General features: G+C 38.4%; 1 protein-coding gene across 1 annotated transcript; it reads right to left on the bottom strand.

The window, feature by feature from the left end:
• Positions 1–356: 356 nt before the first annotated feature.
• Positions 357–14,043, bottom strand: LOC127430215 (A disintegrin and metalloproteinase with thrombospondin motifs 15). The gene is made up of 8 exons (XM_051679810.1): positions 12,855–14,043; positions 10,577–10,709; positions 9,649–9,816; positions 9,078–9,361; positions 7,321–7,498; positions 7,052–7,227; positions 4,558–4,733; positions 357–3,029 (listed from the first exon to the last, which is right to left on the bottom strand). Exons 1-8 carry the CDS (start codon positions 13,809–13,811, stop codon positions 2,258–2,260), a joined length of 2,844 nt encoding a protein of 947 aa, XP_051535770.1. The 5' UTR covers positions 13,812–14,043; the 3' UTR covers positions 357–2,257.
• Positions 14,044–17,839: the final 3,796 nt, after the last annotated feature.

The following is a 17,839-nucleotide window of genomic DNA, read 5'->3' as shown; positions in this document are numbered from 1 at the left end:
TATCTCACCTGTGGCTCAGCCTGATATGTGAAGCAAAGGAGATGGTTCAGCTCACTCCCACAATACGAGAGGATTTTCAGACCTGAGTCAGTTTTTTTGGGGGCTTTTTGGCTTTTTTCCCAGGAAAGACAGAACAGTTGTATCAACAGAATTCCAATGTCACTGAATGCCATGGAATCGTCCATGGCACTTCATCCGGCCTTTGGTGAAGAGATTAGCAAGTGTGACATGACAAAATGACTTGCGCCACTACACTTTTCAGCACAGTTTGAGGCTGTCTGTTAACATATACAGAACATGCGTACACATTTCCCCAGAACCCAGTTGTGCTATGAGATGCCTCGAAACAATTTATGTCATTTCTGTATTTATTTGTGCACAGTGATGAATGTATACATAGTATACGATGGATTCCAGTAGAAAACATAAGTGCCTTTTGCTGTATTAATATCAAAAAATGAAATAAGGAAGCACCTTTCAGATGAAATGAGTAAACAGCAACAATCGATCTTGTTTACATGGGTGGGTCATTTGCACAAGTTACAATAAATCTTCATATGTCTAGCAGAGAATAGATCTAATACACATACACTAAAACATTGTTAATTTTCTAGGAAGATGGTGATTTTACAGCTATCAAGTCATAGTGGACATAGTAGACAGACAAGACAATATAGCCTACTTTTTTCATGTTATTGAGGGGAATATTAAAGATCAAACGAAGAGGGGAAACTATCACTAACACTTTTAGATGTGGCAAAGAAATCACTTTTCTGCAATGACAGGCCATGGCCTGCTTTTATTACATTTTGTGAAGCCTTTCTGTACAATCATGTGCAGTATAAAGGCCATATCAACAAGAATATCAAGACAATCAAGAACATTTCTTATGGAATACTTACATACTGTATGCAAATAGCTAAACTGATTAAGTTGTATATTAACTATTTTTGTCCCTTTGTGTACAGCACATTTTCATCTAGCTTAATACTTCAGATTTAAACATTAACATTATTATTTTTATTAATGTAAATTTGACGTTTAGGATCTATCTTTTTTTGTGTGTGACCCTAAATTCTGCAAGTTGAACCTTCGACGATTTAGAACACTTTTAAAATTAATTAGCTAGTTCAGCTATATTAATACAAATTATTAATAGTGCATGGACCAAGTTGCCCTATTTTTTGCATATAACATGCATCAGGTCAAATTGTTCACATGTATTTAAGCAATATCTGAATACTAAAAACCCACATTTTTGCCACAATACCGCTATCTTCACTTCATCTACAAATCACATGCAGAGTTGCCGTTGTAACTGTCTGTTTTTTGACATGGCACTTTTACAAAAACATGTGTAACATTTTACAACTTTACATGGTCTGTGTTATTTGGCTGCTCTATTGTCCTTTTCGAGGTAGGCGATATGGAACTGTACCTTTCAACATAACATACAATAGTAAAACAGTTTGCACCCTTTCAAACTCATCCGTTATCATGATTTTTTGACATTATACGTATTGCAAAGGTCAGGCACACACACATGCACACACATATAGACACATATAAAAAAAGAGAGCCAACCTGGTCTCACAGAGTCACGTTACTATACCTACATTTTTTCAAAATAATTTTTACATGGTTCGTTGTACGTGTCGCAGCAGTTTCCCGGTGAAATGAACACTAGAGGTGCTAAAACAACAATGACTTCAGTTTCTCACACTATTTTATGACAACGAAACACTTTTGCTTTAGTGCATGACTTCTTAGGCAGTACATTTTAAAGTTTGCATTACACAACCAACTACATTTACAAGCTTTTTCAATTCAATCAAGTTGCTCGTTAGCTGAACTGAAATAGTGTTATGCTTGCAATGCAAAGGACCAGGGTATAAGTTCAGAAGAACTTAAAGTGTCGTAGAAACACCACAAAATAATGTGGTTGCTTTAGCAACTGTCTCACATTTCACAAATCTCACATTTGCTTTTAAAACACTATTGTTTAGGTTTAAGATTTAGGGTAGGGTTTTGTTGATTTAAAACTCAAAATAGCATTAACCCTAAAAACCTCATCTGTTTGGGAAAACATTTATCTTGCTTTAAGTGCCACACAGTGGACATTTCACCTACGAACTGCTGTAACACGTGTAATAAATCACGTAATGCCATTTTGCAAAAATGTTGCCACGGTCTTGTTATTTTCATGAGATCAGGCTGAAGAGATCACTTCTTTTACTCCAAAAGACTAAAATAGTCACTAGCAGGGCTTAACAGTGCAAAAGTCCAGTTCTTGTGGCTTTATTTTGCTCGAGCAGTGATCTCTGGGTAAAAGCAGCCCTGTCTGAGTTATGCAGCGCAGTGGACGTCTCTTAAAGCCTTTCCCACAGGTTTTAGAGCATGGGGACCATTCACCGGTGTTCCACATAGGGCAGGGGTCACCACACACCCGCATGAGACTGGGCTTTTGGGTGCTATCACAGTGTGTGGCTGTTTGTCCATCTGAGTCCAAACAATGTATTAGTCTGCTCTGGACCCCATTGCCACAGGTAACAGAGCACTTATCCCAGTCTGCCACTACCCATTTATAAGAAGGTGTCTGATAGGCTGGCTTCTTTAGTTCCACTTTATTGCCGTTCTCCAGCACACTGTTCTGTGCATGGTTCCTGTCCTCCTTCTTTGAGATCTTGTCCTCCTTATACCCCACAGTCAGGTAGAAGGTGTACCGCACACGAGGAGGTGTCATTTTACCCACTGACAACAATTCCACTGTTAGGGGCTCTTTAAGAGGTCTGGAGGCCTGCAGCATCTCCACAGATGTGCCGGTTCCACTGTAGCGCAGCATACTTCCCTTGACAATAATGTCTTTTTCTACAGCTGACACCACAAAATTTCCATTGAGGAGATACTTGCCATGGATGTTCTTTACTGCTAAATAGTTGTCATCGTTGACCAAACCACGGTAACCACGCTGCCTTACGTCCACGTTTGCGGCCCCAACAGGTAGAGTCACCACAAAGTTATACCCATGTCTAAAAAAATAAGATCAGAGTATTGCCTCAAATGATGTTAACCCTTTAGGCAAGTGGTTCTCAACTGGTGGGGCTGTTGCTGTTTAAACACTGCTAAATGCAAATAATAAAATGCAACTCACTGTGTAGTTTGAATGATTTCAAAATAAATAGACTTTTTAACTTTTAAAATGGAGGAAAATATGCTTACCAAATCTTTTGGTATTAATGTCATAGCCTGTGCATCAAATCAATGTGTATCTTGGTGCAAATTGATATGCCACTTAATAGGATAGCTAAAACTGATTTAACATTTGGCCCAATGTTTGTTCTATGTTTTAGACTGGTAAATCACACTTCTGCTGTTCTTTATACTTTAACAAAATTGTAAATATTGTGACACCAGCACCAAATGAAATTTCTTGTACCAGTACTTTTGTATTTGCTGAACAAGGGTCTGTTCATACCGGACATGTTTTCACCTCCGTCTGCACTGCTTTTTGATTGCCCAAATGTAAAAATGGGCTAGATGCATGTCTTTGACCTTTGTGCCACATTTCACTGTCTTTTTTAGCATCTTTGCAGGAGTGTTGCTTTTTTAGACAGCCATATCAGGTTAAAATCTTAGTTCACTCAAAAATGAAAATTCTCTCATCATTTACTCACCCTCATGCCATTCCAAATGTGAATGACTTTCTTTCTTCTGCAGAACACAAATGCAGATTTTCACAAGAATATCTCAGCTCTGTTGGTCCTTACAATGCAAGTGAATGGTGACCAGAACTCAGAAGGTCCAAAAATGATATAAAGGAGGCATACAAGTAATCCATATCTCCGACTCCAGTGGTTAAATCCATATCTTCTGAAGCAATATGATAGGTGTGGCAAAGAAACAGATCAATATTTAAGTCCTTTTTACTTTCAAACTGCACCTTTGACCAGCCCCAACCAGTAGGTGGCTGAATGTGAAAGTCACTTCTGCACCAGAAGGTGAAAGTGTAGATTTACTGTTAAAACGGACTCAAAAATCGATCTTTTTCTTAACCACACCTATCATATGACTTCAGAAGATATGGATTTAACCACTGGAGTCATGTGGATTACTTTAATGCTGCCTTTTGGGGCTTCAAGGTTCTGGTCACCATTCACTTGCACTGTGAAGGCCAACAGAGCAGAAATATTCTTTTACAAATCATACACATCTGGGATGGCATAAGGGTGATTAAATGATAAGAGAATTTTCATTTTTGCGTGAACTATCCCTTTAAAAAGAATGTCACCTTTTTTGACATTTGACATTTACAAAATTAGTTGTATACTGCCATGAACTGCACAGGCCCAGCAATGTGAAAAAATAATAATATGGCAATAGAGTTTAGAAATTTTAGGGTCCTTTCAGAACATATTATTGTGCTAAAAAACGTATTTGGTGCTGTTTCGGGTCTCCAATTTAATGTAAATTTTGGTTCCTGAAGCAAAACCAGTTGAGAACCACTGCTTTAGACTCTTTTTGACACTGTTAAAACATTCAAAAGGACAAAGGACTTACATGGGTTTTGAAAACATTCCAGAGACTTTCTTGCAGTTCTTGTTATCTCCGCCACAAACACCACACTTGTCAAACTTCATGTTGGAGCTCAGCTTGCCATCACAGCCAGCCTTGATGCACCTTCCTTGAACACAAACTGCTGAGGTATCGGGGGAACAAGGTGTTCCGTCCACCACCTTTCACAAAGATAATAACATTTAATTTCACTACTTGCACTACACAAATAGACACTGGCTTTTTAAGTATGGTACCTTAAAATAGATAAAGGTGTGAGTTTATGCAAGAATGAGGGGCAGCATTAAATCAGTGTCTTATATCTGTGTCTTATTCACTAATACCCTGCAATCCAACTTAATCAGGCACTAAATGAGCAGAAACAGCATTGCACATTTAAATTAAGTCAAGAGCCATTCTATTCTGTGCAAACATGCCTCCTTTTTATGTAAATTAGGCTATTATTAAAGACGTATATAAAAATGTGCTCGCTGATTACCACTCCTGGAGTCGTGAGTTCGAATCCAGGGTGTGCTGAGTGACTTCAGCCAGATATCCTAAGCAACCAAATTGGCTTGGTTGCTAGGGAGGATAGAGTCAAATGGGGTAACCTCTTCATGGTCACTATAATGTGGAGTGGTGGTGACGTAGTGGGCTAAAGCACATAACTGGTAATCAGAAGGTTGTTGGTTCAATCCCCACAGCCACCACCATCGTGTCCTTGAGCAAGGCACTTCACTCCAGGTTGCTCCAAGGGGATTGTCCCTGTAATAAGTGTGCTGTAAGTTGCTTTGGATAAAAGTGTCTGCTAAATGTAAATGTAATGTGGTTTGCTTTTGGTGGGGCACATTGTGAGTTGTGTGTGGATGCTGCGGAGAATATCGTGAAGCCTCCACACACGCTATGTCTCCGCTGTAACGTGCTCAACAAGCCACGTGATAAGATGCGCGGATTGACGGTCTCAGACACGGAGGCAACTGAGATTTGTCCTCCGCCACCCAGATTGAGGCGAGTCACTACGCCACCATGAGGACTTAGAGCGCATTGGGAATTGGGCATTCCAAATTGGGGAGAAAACAGGAGAAATTTTTTTTTTTTTTGCTATTTGCCTGCCGAAAAATAAAAAAACACATTGCACTATTAAAGGGATAGTTCACCCCAAAATGAAAATTCTCTCATCATTTACATAATTTACCCTCATGACATCCCAGATGTGAATGACTTTCTTTCTTCTGCTGAACACAAACTTCTTCTGCTCTGTTGGTACATTCAAGTCAACAGGGTCCAAAACTTTGAAGCTCCAAAAATCACATAAAGTTAGCCTGAAAGTAATCCATAAGACTCAAGTTGTTAAATCCATGTATTCAGTAGCGATATGATGGGTGTTGGTGAGAAACAGATCAATATTTTTACTATAAATTATTCTCCCTGCCCAATAGGTGGCGATATGCACAAAGAATGTAAATTGGCAAAAACAAAAGAAACTCTTAGAAGAGAGGAGTGCTTAAGAGGGCAGTTTGAAAGATTTATAGTCAAAAAGGACTTAATATTGATCTGTTTCTCACCCACAACCATCATAGTCATATAGATTACTTTTATGCTGACTTTATATGCTTTTTGAGCTTCAAAGTTTTGTTGACTTGAATTGTATGGACCTAAAAAGCTGAGATATTCTTCTAAAAATCTTTGTTTGTGTTCTTCAGAAGAAAGAAAGTCATAAACATCTGGGATGGCATGAGGGTGAGTAAATGATGAGAGAATTGTCATTTTTGGGTGAACTATTCCTTAACTTCTGCGGAAAGCAGGTGGTAAACAAAATGTTATTAAAAAGATACATTTTCTATTGATCATGGCAGTTGTAGTTCATCAAATCATTATCAAATAATAGAAAAGAACAATATAACGGGATATATCGAGATGTGCACTGTAGTCCAGTGCACTGTCTAAATTTTAAAGAACTGATTCAGGTTTCGCAACCACCACAGCTTAGCACTTAGAACCATCCCACAAGATCGGGAATTGTGCTAGGCAAATTATGTTCAGCATAATTTCTTTAGTGAATCGGGTGCTAAACAACACAGACAGTGCTTGTAAATAAGCAGCTCTATTTACAGCTTCAAATCATTCTTTGTGAATTCCCCCCTTTACAACTGAGGCAGAGTAAAGGGAAAAACAGAAATGGAGAGGCTCGTCTGTTTCTAGTTTTAAAAGGTTTAATAAAATGAGATGTGTAACCATTGTAAACTGGTACACTACAGCTCTATTAGTTACTGATACTGTGAGTGTTGCTCTCTTCCCATCACAGTCAATGTGACCTGCACTCCGTCACTCCACAAGACCATATCTGATAGATAAGCGGCCACCATTTTTACAGTTCTCTTCTTTTCTCTGCAAAAGGGATGTTATTACTTCTCCTGAGCAAATGAACCACTAATGTTAAAAGAACTTAGACTTCTGAGAAAGCTGAGCAATGTTTATACAGAAATATCAATATACTTACCTTTTGTGCAAGGACATAGAAGTATCCAGTGCCGTTGGCTCGGCAGATAAGCTTGCATCTGTCCTTAACAGAGACTCCAGAATATTTAGGAACCCATACCACAGAGGGGCTAAGTCTGTTCGTGTTGAGATTGAAGCCATTGAATGCCTCACACTGCTCCTCTCGAAAGCTCTTTCCTGCCAATGAATCAATGAAACAATCAATATCAAACTGGAATATTGACTAAACCATGTTATTACACATGACATAAAAAAATAGAGACAGTTTACCTGACTCTTTACAGGGCTCCAAGTTGCAGGAGCGATGCTTCACTCGCAATCCTTGGCAGTATTTGCCTCCATTTGCAGGGACAGGGTTGTTACAGTCTCTCTTAGCCAGCTGTACCCCTCCACCACATGTACGGGAACATGGACCATACAGACCCCACCGACCCCAATGGCCATCTACCTGCAAAAACAGTCCACATTGCTCAGAAACAATGACATCCCTGCTGAAAAGACAAATTTAGCTGGTAATGTGGATGCTAATCTACAGCATGGGTTACTGGTGTATTGGTGTCCCAACCAAGCTGCTTAACTAACTTAACCAGGTAGTCAAACAGCCTCTCAAGACAGACCATGCTGGTTGACCAGCTTCACTAACTAAAAGTGCATTTCCACAATCTGTCCGGTTCTGAGCATGGTACCTTATGGTTACAGTAGCATTTCCACTTCGGTTTGCATGGTTTGATATGGTTTGATTACAAACCAATCCTGGCCGTTCGTTAATGAGAACTGTTTGTCCCAGTGGTGGAAAAGTGCCATAAATGGATAGTTCACCCAAAAATGAAAATTCTTTCATTATTTACAGTACTCACCCTCATGATATCCCAGGTGTGTATGACTTTCTTTCTTCACCAGAACACATTTGAAGAAAAATAGAAAAATATCTCAGCTCAGTAGGTCCTTAAAATGCAAGTGAATGGAGATTTCTCTTTTGAAGCTCCAAAATCACAGACAGTCAGCATAAACACCATCCATACGACACCAGCTGTTAAATTAATGTTTTCTAAAGCAACACGATCGCATTTGGTGCGAAAAAATAAATACTGAATTACTTTTTTAACCCTAAATCATGCTTCTGGTGAGCAGCGGTACGCTAGTGTGACATAATCGCATTGGAATTTGAAAGGTGAGAAGTGACACACGTGCGTCACAGCCAGAAGAGCAGCACTGTTTACAAGTAAGAAGTAGAAATGCTGTACAGTAACTTGGTTGGTCTTGGTTTAGATCTGTATTGATCTGTTTTTTTACTCACAATGATGCATTTGTGTGCTCATCCTGGATGTCTCAACTGAGTGAAGAACATGTGATTACATCTGAATCCATGACAATGTGAATATGTTACAAGAGAGACCACTTGGACACCATCCTCTCGTGAAGTGTAGGATTATAGTTAAAAAGTACTTAAATATTGATATTTTTTCACACCAAAAGCAATCGTGTTGCTTTAGAAGACATTAATTTAACCACTGGAGTCATATGGATGATGTTTGTGCTAACTGTCTGTGATATTTGAGCTTCAAAGAGAAATCTCCATTCACTTGCATTTTAAGGACCTACTGAGCTGAGATATTTTTCTATTTTTCTTCAAATGTGTTCTGGTGAATAAAGAAAGTCATACACACCTGGGATATCATGAGGGTGAGTAAATAGTGAGACACATTTTCATTTTTGGGTGAACTATCCCTTTAAGTTTTACTGGTGAACAGTATGGCTATGCAACTAAAATGTGTTATTTTTGTTGGCTAAAATGATATGCCATTTTAGTCAGAGTAAAATTTACTAGAATGAATGTGATGTTTTTGCCAAAAGATAAATATTATGACTAAAATTAAAATCTATGTAAAAATTAACAGTGGCCATACATTTGCAAGTCCAGATGTAACTGGCATGTTATTCAACAACACAATACAAGTGCATCTGTCTGCAGTCAGACATCGTTGCTATGGAAAGAGATAAATTCTATAGTACCGGGGATCACTCACCTTGACTTTGGTGGCATTTTGCTTATCAGTACAAATCCCTCGGTAGCACAGCTTGTTGGTGCCACAGTTAGTACCATCGGCCCAAGGAAAGTGGCGAGTCTGGCACACCAGCTGTCCTTTAGCTTTTCCCGTGCACCACAGTTTGGAGCAGGCCTGCATGTAAGGACAGGGCTTAGATCCTGCACCGAAGGCCAGCTCGCATTGACGACTGAGTGAGTAGCTGATGCCTGGAGGGTCTTCTGGTAAAGCCAGCAGTTTTTGGGGCTGATCCAGCAAACAGTCACCTAGAAAAATACAAAAAGGAAAATTAGATACAAATATCTTTCTATTAAATATGAAGCATTTGTAAACATTCGATAAAAATATAAAAATCAAATCATCACAAGGGATTACAAACTCCCAACCAGTCACTGATTTTAATATTTCATGTATGCCTTTAATGTCAAGACTACTTGACTTAGGACTTATGTTGAATGTGTTGTAGCATTTGAGAAGCAGTGCCAGTGTAACTGTGGATGTCTTAAATATAATCATGTGTGACAGTTGGTTGCAACAGAGAAGCCAAACTTACCATGCCCAGAATCCAGGAAGTCAGTGATGATGGCAGCACTGCAGATGGACCAGGGACTGTGGTGGTCAATTTGGATCAGTGTGGGGGACATCATATGGTTGTCCTTTAACTTTCCAAATACCTCTTCACAAGCCTTTACATTGTCATGTGGCATACTGAAGACATGTCCTGGACAGGAGAAATAGCCAACCAAAGCCTTGTCAGTCTTTATCTGTTTTCAATTTGGTCTGTCTGTCTGTCTGTCTGTCTGTATCTGTCCGTCTGTCTGTCTGTCTGTCTATCTATCTATATGTCTGTCTGTCCGTCCAACTGTCCGTCAGGTCTCTTTTGGCAATGTGTAAGATGGTTTCAGCTGAGTGACTAACATACAAGTATGTCTAAGAATTTAATAGGCCTATACACACTATATAAGGTTAGTACTGATGGGCTCACCCCAGCAATTGCCATTCTTTCAACTTCTGAAAATGTTTTCCCATCTGTCTTTTGTTAAAACCTTGTTTTCACTGGGTTCGAGAGATGAGGAGAACTCTTGATTGTAGTTGTCATTGTTTTAGTGATTACTGTAATAATAAAGCCTTGACGGGACTTTTCTCCTGGAACTGCCGGCACTTACTGCAGGCTGAACAATAGTCATGTTTGAAGATCAAAGAACCAAAGAAAGAATTTCAGGAGTGAGAAGCCTTTGTCAAAATTCCATCATGGTAAATGATTAAACCTAATTACTCCACAAAAAGAGTTTTAGAGTGGGCACTGGCCAGAGAACTCAGTATCATGAGGTGAACCATGTTCAGGGACCTTCAGTTCACCTTTTACTTGGTTCACAGAGTCAATTGCAAGCATTTATAACCCTCTTGTTCAAGGCAACCATTGTTCAAGGTTGTTTACTAGCCTCTAATGAAAATTATTTTAAGCCAAACAGAGTTCTCACCTAATTCGTGTGCAGTTGTGAAGGCTGATGGGAGGCCATCATCTTCAATTACTGAACAGCTCCTTTTAGGATCACACATGGTGCCTACATCAGCCATACCAAGAGTGTCACACGTAGTGGCTCCACACAGGTCCTGTAAGAGACAATGATTATGGTATGAAACCAGTGATGATCTGAAAACATCTGAAACAATGTGACATAACAAGCATCAAGTGATTCTGGAATAGTTAATCACTTCTTTTAAGAATACAATGATGCCAGAGTGACATCAGCTAACTTTATTCCAGCCTGTGTAATCACAACATTACAGTAATCTCCAGACTTACTCTTTGACTTTTCCCAGTGATTAGGTATGATTCAAAGTGTGTGTGTCTGGACAGTCTTTTACCAATCTGTCAGATTGGAGTATTAGCTTACTGGCTATCCACATAATGAGAACCACAGAGCTGCACGGACCAGCAAGGGTGGTCAAATATGCCTGTAAACAGCTGTAGTTACAACACAGTTAAGTGGACAGATGGAACTATAGAGCGAGAACATCACAGTGCAGCCAACTGGTGCCTTTAGGGATAACATTTGGGAAGAGTGAATACATTGCAAGATTTTTCTTTACATAGATGGTTCAACTTTCTCATGCAGTCATACATTTGAGGAGTAGTGCCATTTTAGAGAAATTGTGCATGAGAATTAAATATATATATATATATATATATTCCTGAAATTATTAATCAGCAAAAACGTTCTCAAAATATATTTTAAAAAATACACTGAACAAAGGTTAAAGGGATAGTTAACCCATAAATGAAAATTATCTCGTCATTTACTCACCCTCATGTCATGCCATTCCAGATGTGAATGACTTTCTTTCTTCTGCAGAACACAAAGATTTGTAGATTTAGGTCCATTCAATTTAAGTGAATTTAGACCAGAACTTTGAAGCTCCAAAAAGCTCATAAAGGCAACATAAATGTAATCCATATGACTCCAGTGGTTAAATCCATGTCTTCAAAGTGATATGATAGTTGTGAGTGAGAAACAGATCAGTATTTAAGTCCTTTTATTCCTATAAATCTCCACTTTCCCTTTCACATACTACTTCTTTTGTTTTTGGTGGTTCACATTCTTGTACATATCACCACCTACTGGGCAGGGAGGATAATTTATATTAAAAAAGGACTTAAATATTGATCTGTTTCTCACCCACATCTATATAATTTCAGAAGACATGGATTTAACCACTGGAGTCATATGGATTGCTTTCTGCTGCTTTTATGTGTTTTTTTGAAGCTTCAAATTTCTGGCCAACATTCACTTGCACTGAATGGACCAACTGAGCTGAAGTATTTTCCTAAACATCTTTGTGTTCTGCAGATAGAGAAAGTCATAGGCATCTGGTATGGCATGAGGATGAGTAAACGATGAGATCATTTTCATTTTTGGGTGAACTACCCCTTTAAATTAAAAGTTGTGCTCCATGTGGTAACATCAAAATTAATTGGGAATTATTCAAGTAAGAAATATTATTTAACATCACTGAATCAGCCTTATAATACATTAGGTTACACCAACAAAACTATTTTCAAGGGTTAGATCAATAGCTCTTTGCGGTAACAACTTGAGGTTTCCACCTTTTACAGTGTGGCTTATAATATTTATACAAGAATTAAAAGCACGAGGTTAATGCAGTAAAAATGACAGGTGCCGTTGCACTGCAGATACCACTCTAATGACGACTGACTTGGATCACTCCGTGTGCTCGAGTCAGTATTACTTTCAGTGTTTTGGCAGGAACACGTAGCGTGTACTCTCAACTTTCATGTGATGTAATGGTGCACTTATAAGTTTACATTGGCATCAAAGGGTAATGAAGCAAATTAAATGTTCTTTTAGAGGCACTCCCTTGCCATTTCATATGTCCTTTTTTTATTTCTTTTTTTAACTATTTTCTTTCTTGGTGTATCATGTTAGTAATAGCTAAATCTCTGAAAATGTTTTGCTGAGAAAATGCGCAATTGCGCACCAAACCCGCCTACGACACCAACACTGTAAAACGTAGTGACATGCAATTGTTATCTTAAGCAGCTATGTCTACCTGATCTAACCCTTAAAATTAGTTTTGTTTGTGTAACCTTATGTATTAAGGTTGATTCATTCATATTACAGTAAATTATTTTTGGACTTAAATAAACCAGTTAATTTAGATGTTGGCACATAAAACACAATTTTCCCCCCAATATAAGAAGAGAGTCATGTCGGATATGTGAGCATCTCTTCTTACCTGTTTTGTAAACAAAATAGCTGTGTCCCAGTACTCTGGATGTTTGTCGTTGTTCTTATTGAGCTTCTTCTGCCAGGTGCAGAAATTGCGCAGGGTTAGCGCCGCGTTACTGGATACTTTAGGTCCTTTCTCAGCCTCATTAATCACCATAAACTTCACAACCACTATACTGATGGAGTTCAAGATACTGGGGTGTTTGTACAGCTTTGCAGTGACAGACATAAGTGTCAAAAGATAATGCTTGAGGTCGTCACCGTGGAATTTTGCCATAGACTCATCGGCAACAACCAGGACCTCGACGTATCTTGGTATAGAGGCGAACCTTTTCGATCTGCTTATGCTTTTCAACAAAGTTTCTGTCAAGTTCCTTTTATGTCCCTTTAATTGTCTGTACTTTTCTAATGACCCCACAACGCCCTGGTTTGAAGCAGATGCAACTCCGCACCGAGATGTTGAGTTTGCAGTGAATGGACTGTGAATGTGTCTTGTCCTGCGGATGATGTGCGTTTTTCCAGCATCATCTGAAGTCAGTCCTGGAGTTGCATTGCTCGACCTGCGTTCGAGAAGGTATTCCATCCCATTGTAAGAAAACGCTCCTCGGACACCTCGACAGAGACTGAGGGCTGCGAATGAATTCGTGTCTGTATTAACATCACCGGAGTAAAAGCACCGTCTAAAATCAGATCCTACAGATGAAGTGTCATACTGAAATATGCCATCAGGAGCAAGAAAACTGGAGTCAGGCAGAAGATTAAGATAAAATTCCTGATTAAAAGCGCGTAATCTGTAAACAACACGTTCTTTGCTCAGTTTGCCACTCATTTTGATGAGGTGACTTGGGAAATGTTCACTGTCAAGTAGCACAGGTTCACAAAAGTCACTTTCCACACAGAGGTATGTTTTCGTTAAAAACAGCATTTGTAAGAGAGCAAAGCAAAAAACGTGGAAAACCGACATCGTTGTTGGTGGTGATTAAATATCCCTCAAAGTGTCACTCACACCGTGATGCTCTCGATCACGGTTCTGTAAATCCGTCATGAGGATTAAGGATTGCCACAATAGTCCATCACCATGCTATTTGATGCTTTGAAAACGCTCTCCGTTTTATTCTTCATGTATGCGTCATATGTAAACATTGCAGATTGTTATGAGAGTTCTGAGCAGGTTCAGATGAGAGCTCATGGTTCATGTCCATGAACACCGCAGACACTTCTGGCTCTCTAAATACGAGCATCACTAACCCACGCGCGCGCTCTTCAGAGGTTACCTCCCACTCTTTAGAAATGTGCAAGTATCATTTGAAGAGATGCGTGGAATATTCGGCAAATGATTTTGAGGGAAACAAGATGAACAGGCCTTTTTATTCGTAATTATTTGTTTCATCCTCAAATCTGAACAACCAGTGCGTTTTAGGCCAACTGTAAGTTTGGACCCAATTGCACGTACATAACAGGGCTAAAATAATAATAATAATAAAAAAAGGTTTTTAATAACTGTCCACTAAGTGAAAGGGTAGTATTTGGGGTAACAAGCCACCCCTGTTGCAGGGGCTAATTGCCCCCATTAAACACATTGTTTTTCTTAAGTGGGACGAATAGATTTGTTATGGAAAGTATTTAAAGTGGGCTCACAGTGACTCATCTAACCACAACGGAGATTCATTTGTTATAGAATACTTGAGATGTTATGTAATTATAAATGTGATTGAAATTAACAGCTAATGGTGCACACTTTTCTGAAGTGGATATTTCGAAAAAGCATTATCTTAATTTGTTACTCAAAAAAGCATCTTGCTGTCTCAAAAGTATTTGCCTATGTTGAAAATTACTTCATATTTGTAATTTTCACAAATACTCATGGTCATTCCTGCTTAAAAAAATATTTAGCTTCTAGTTTTTGCACTCTTAGAGAGGAAGGGTAATGAACCAGTTTGCTCAAATGGTTCATTTCCAAGAATCGTTAAAAAAAAAAAAAAAAAAAAAAAGACTCATTGACTCATGTGATGTGAGTCATCATATAGAAATAGAATAAGAAGTGTATTATATTCTGAAGAATTATAACAGGTGTCAGCATTACAATTTTAATGTCAGATATAAATAAATCAATGCTAAAGTGCATTGCACAACTAAAGTTGTGAAACAACAATACAATATTAATAAACAATTAACTACTTTTTTCATTAATTAAAATTATTAATTATTTATTAATTGTTAATTAATTACCATATTATTATTATTATTATTATTATTATTATTATTATTATTATTTCGAAGAGCTAAACCTTAAAGCACATTGTATGTATTCTTTATTTATATGACTGACACGTGTGGACCACACACCTAAGTGTTTCACTCATCATTATACTTGTGTACATGATGAAATGGCAATAAAGTGAATTGATGTGAAGTGGTGACCATTTTTTTATTGAAAGAAACCACAGGGGCTGTCCTAGGGTCAGTGCATATTTGGGGCCAATTAGCTCAGACCTCTGTGGATACGTAAGGGACCATCCTTTCATGAAAAATTGGGATATGACAAATTTTTTATAAAAAATGAAATGTTACATCGGTGAGGAGTCATTTAAATAAAGTACATATTTAAATCTTAAAAAGAGGCCTCACTATGTTGTCTCAGCCTCAGATATTCTCAAGCATCCAAAGTTGCATGCTTTTAACACTATGTACTTTAAAATGTGATTTTAAAATATGCTCAAGGGGGACCCTCGGAAACATTCAGGACATTACTAAAAACATTTGGGTCTTAAGCCCTGCAAGCCCACCTCTAGCACTGCCCATGCTGTGGAATACTAATGAGCTATACGGAGTTCTAAAATATTGCAATTTTCCTGACCCTGTCCAGCTGTTCCTCTTCTCCATGCTTCCACGGTCTTGGAAGTTGTGACCAAACTCATTTTTCACCACACTTTTTACAAGCATACTGTTCATATTCTGCTCATTTCTGCATTCCCTTTAATGGTGCTTTCTTGCCTGCTGCCTTACTCGGTTGCCTATATATAACTCTGAACACCTCTAACTTTGATGATGCAGCTAACCAGGATGGACCCAAAAAGATATTTTGGCCCAAAAGTTAAAAAACATATAAACTACATGTACATGTTCTAATTTGACTGCATCACTCCTGTTTTTGTTAAAATGTTGTCAAATCTAACAGAATCAATAGATATCAATAAGATTTATCTTTGATTTATCCATAATTTGCACACCTACAGAGTATTTTCTTTCTTTTTACAGTAAATTAGTTCATTTAATCGTGTTCATGATGACCAACAACCCAAAGGAGGAACATAAATATTGAAAAGATTCATCGATTGCAGGCAAAGAAACAAACTAATTGATGTCATTGTCTTCCTGAGTGACATCTTGAAGAACAATCTGGTCTGGACAGGGTTGAGTAAAGGAATGAATTCATTTAACCACCACCCATTGCTGTAAAGGCACACTCTTGGTTTGACACTGAGCTCAAAGTACATGGTAAGTCACACAATATGTGCAAGTGAATAGTGTGTGTTGGTGTATTGGTGAGAAAATAAAATCAGGATGTATGCATGACCAAGAAGCTTCAGGCCATGCTGGTTTGTGTACTTCTGCTACTGGATGCTGCAGCATCCTTCATATTGTCCTCAACCCCCCTCTTGTCAGCTGCTCCTGTCTCCTGAGTTCCACACATGCAGTGGTGACAGGGCCTTGCAAGCTGTTTAGAAGCAGCACATGCAGTGGATGACTGTAGATGATGACACCAGCTGACTGTGAACTGCTGAATGTTTGCCAGATGACCCACGTGTAGAGCATTGCAGCTACACTGCCCTTGCATACAGTGAAACATCAGTAACATTTGATAGTGATGCTACGGAGGAGCCTCTCTGGATCTGGTCCATCACTTTGCTGCCGCACATCTTTCTTGACGTTGCTCCTCTTGCAGACCTGCATGTCATATAAATTCTGTATATTCTTGCTCTTGTGGAGTTCACTTCATGCTGTACAGTATACCAATGGAACCTCTCTCTTTTTGTGTGTTGTTATGTGTTTTTCTTTCTTTTCTACATTAAGATCACTGTTCACTGTTTTAGCTCACCTTCTTGGTGGAGTGCAATGTCAGCAAATGCAGTTAAGTTACTGCAGTTACTTCTCTCTCACCTCTCTGCTATTGGTGTTTCTGGTACTGTCCTTACCTGGTTTACCTACTACCTCTCTGATCATCAGCACTATGTATCCATCAAACAGTCAAAGTACCCCGCTCTTCCAGTTTCCCAAGGTGTTCCTCAGGGTTCTGTCCTTGGCCCTTTACTGTTCATTATTTACACGCTCCCACTTGACCAAATTATTCGGAAGCATGATCTTAACTTCCACTGCTATGCTGACGATACACAACTTTATGTCAGCTCCAAACACACTGTCCCTCTACTCCCCACTTCCTTAACAGCAACACAACATTCTAGAAATCAGGGACTGGATGACTCATAACTACCTCAAACTTAATACTGATAAAACAGACATCCTACTTGTAGGTACCAATAAATTTACCAGTACATACTACAATCTATCTTTTGATATTGATGGAGTTATGGCCCATTATTATTATTATTATTATTATTATTATAAGTAATAGTAGTAGTAAAGGAATGCTAATGCATTTCTTATATATAAAAAAAACAATAATGGAATATTAAATGTAGTGCAAGACAAACTAATGATCAGTATAAATTTAGCAGAGTGGACTGTTTGCAAAATATTTATAGGATACTAATATGTACATTTTGTATTGTACTTTTGATGTGTCTACTCCCTGTGACTGAATTTGAACAAAAATACTAGGCGAGATTTTTTAGCTTGAATGAGCAATTGCCAGTAATCTTTATTTTTTTAAATACAACTTTTCCAGAATGTCTCTATTTATCATAACAGTGGTTCTATATATAGCAAGTATATCGCAAGCCCTTTTTACATTTAATCATATGCAGGATATGA

Source organism: Myxocyprinus asiaticus, chromosome 39 (assembly GCF_019703515.2).
Source record: "Myxocyprinus asiaticus isolate MX2 ecotype Aquarium Trade chromosome 39, UBuf_Myxa_2, whole genome shotgun sequence".
Classification (NCBI taxonomy): Eukaryota; Metazoa; Chordata; class Actinopteri; order Cypriniformes; family Catostomidae; genus Myxocyprinus; species Myxocyprinus asiaticus.
This window is presented reverse-complemented; position numbering and strand designations above follow the sequence as displayed.

Bases quoted from the DNA above. Each gene is read 5' to 3' on its own strand.
- LOC127430215 (XM_051679810.1), bottom strand. From the start codon at position 13,811: ATGTCGGTTTTCCACGTTTTTTGCTTTGCTCTCTTACAAATGCTGTTT. The intron at 9,362-9,648 runs GTAAGTTTGGCT...GTATTTTTCTAG, and splicing joins CTTCCTGGATTCTGGGCATG to GTGACTGTTTGCTGGATCAG. The intron at 3,030-4,557 runs GTAAGTCCTTTG...TTATTTTTTTAG, and splicing joins GGAATGTTTTCAAAACCCAT to ACATGGGTATAACTTTGTGG.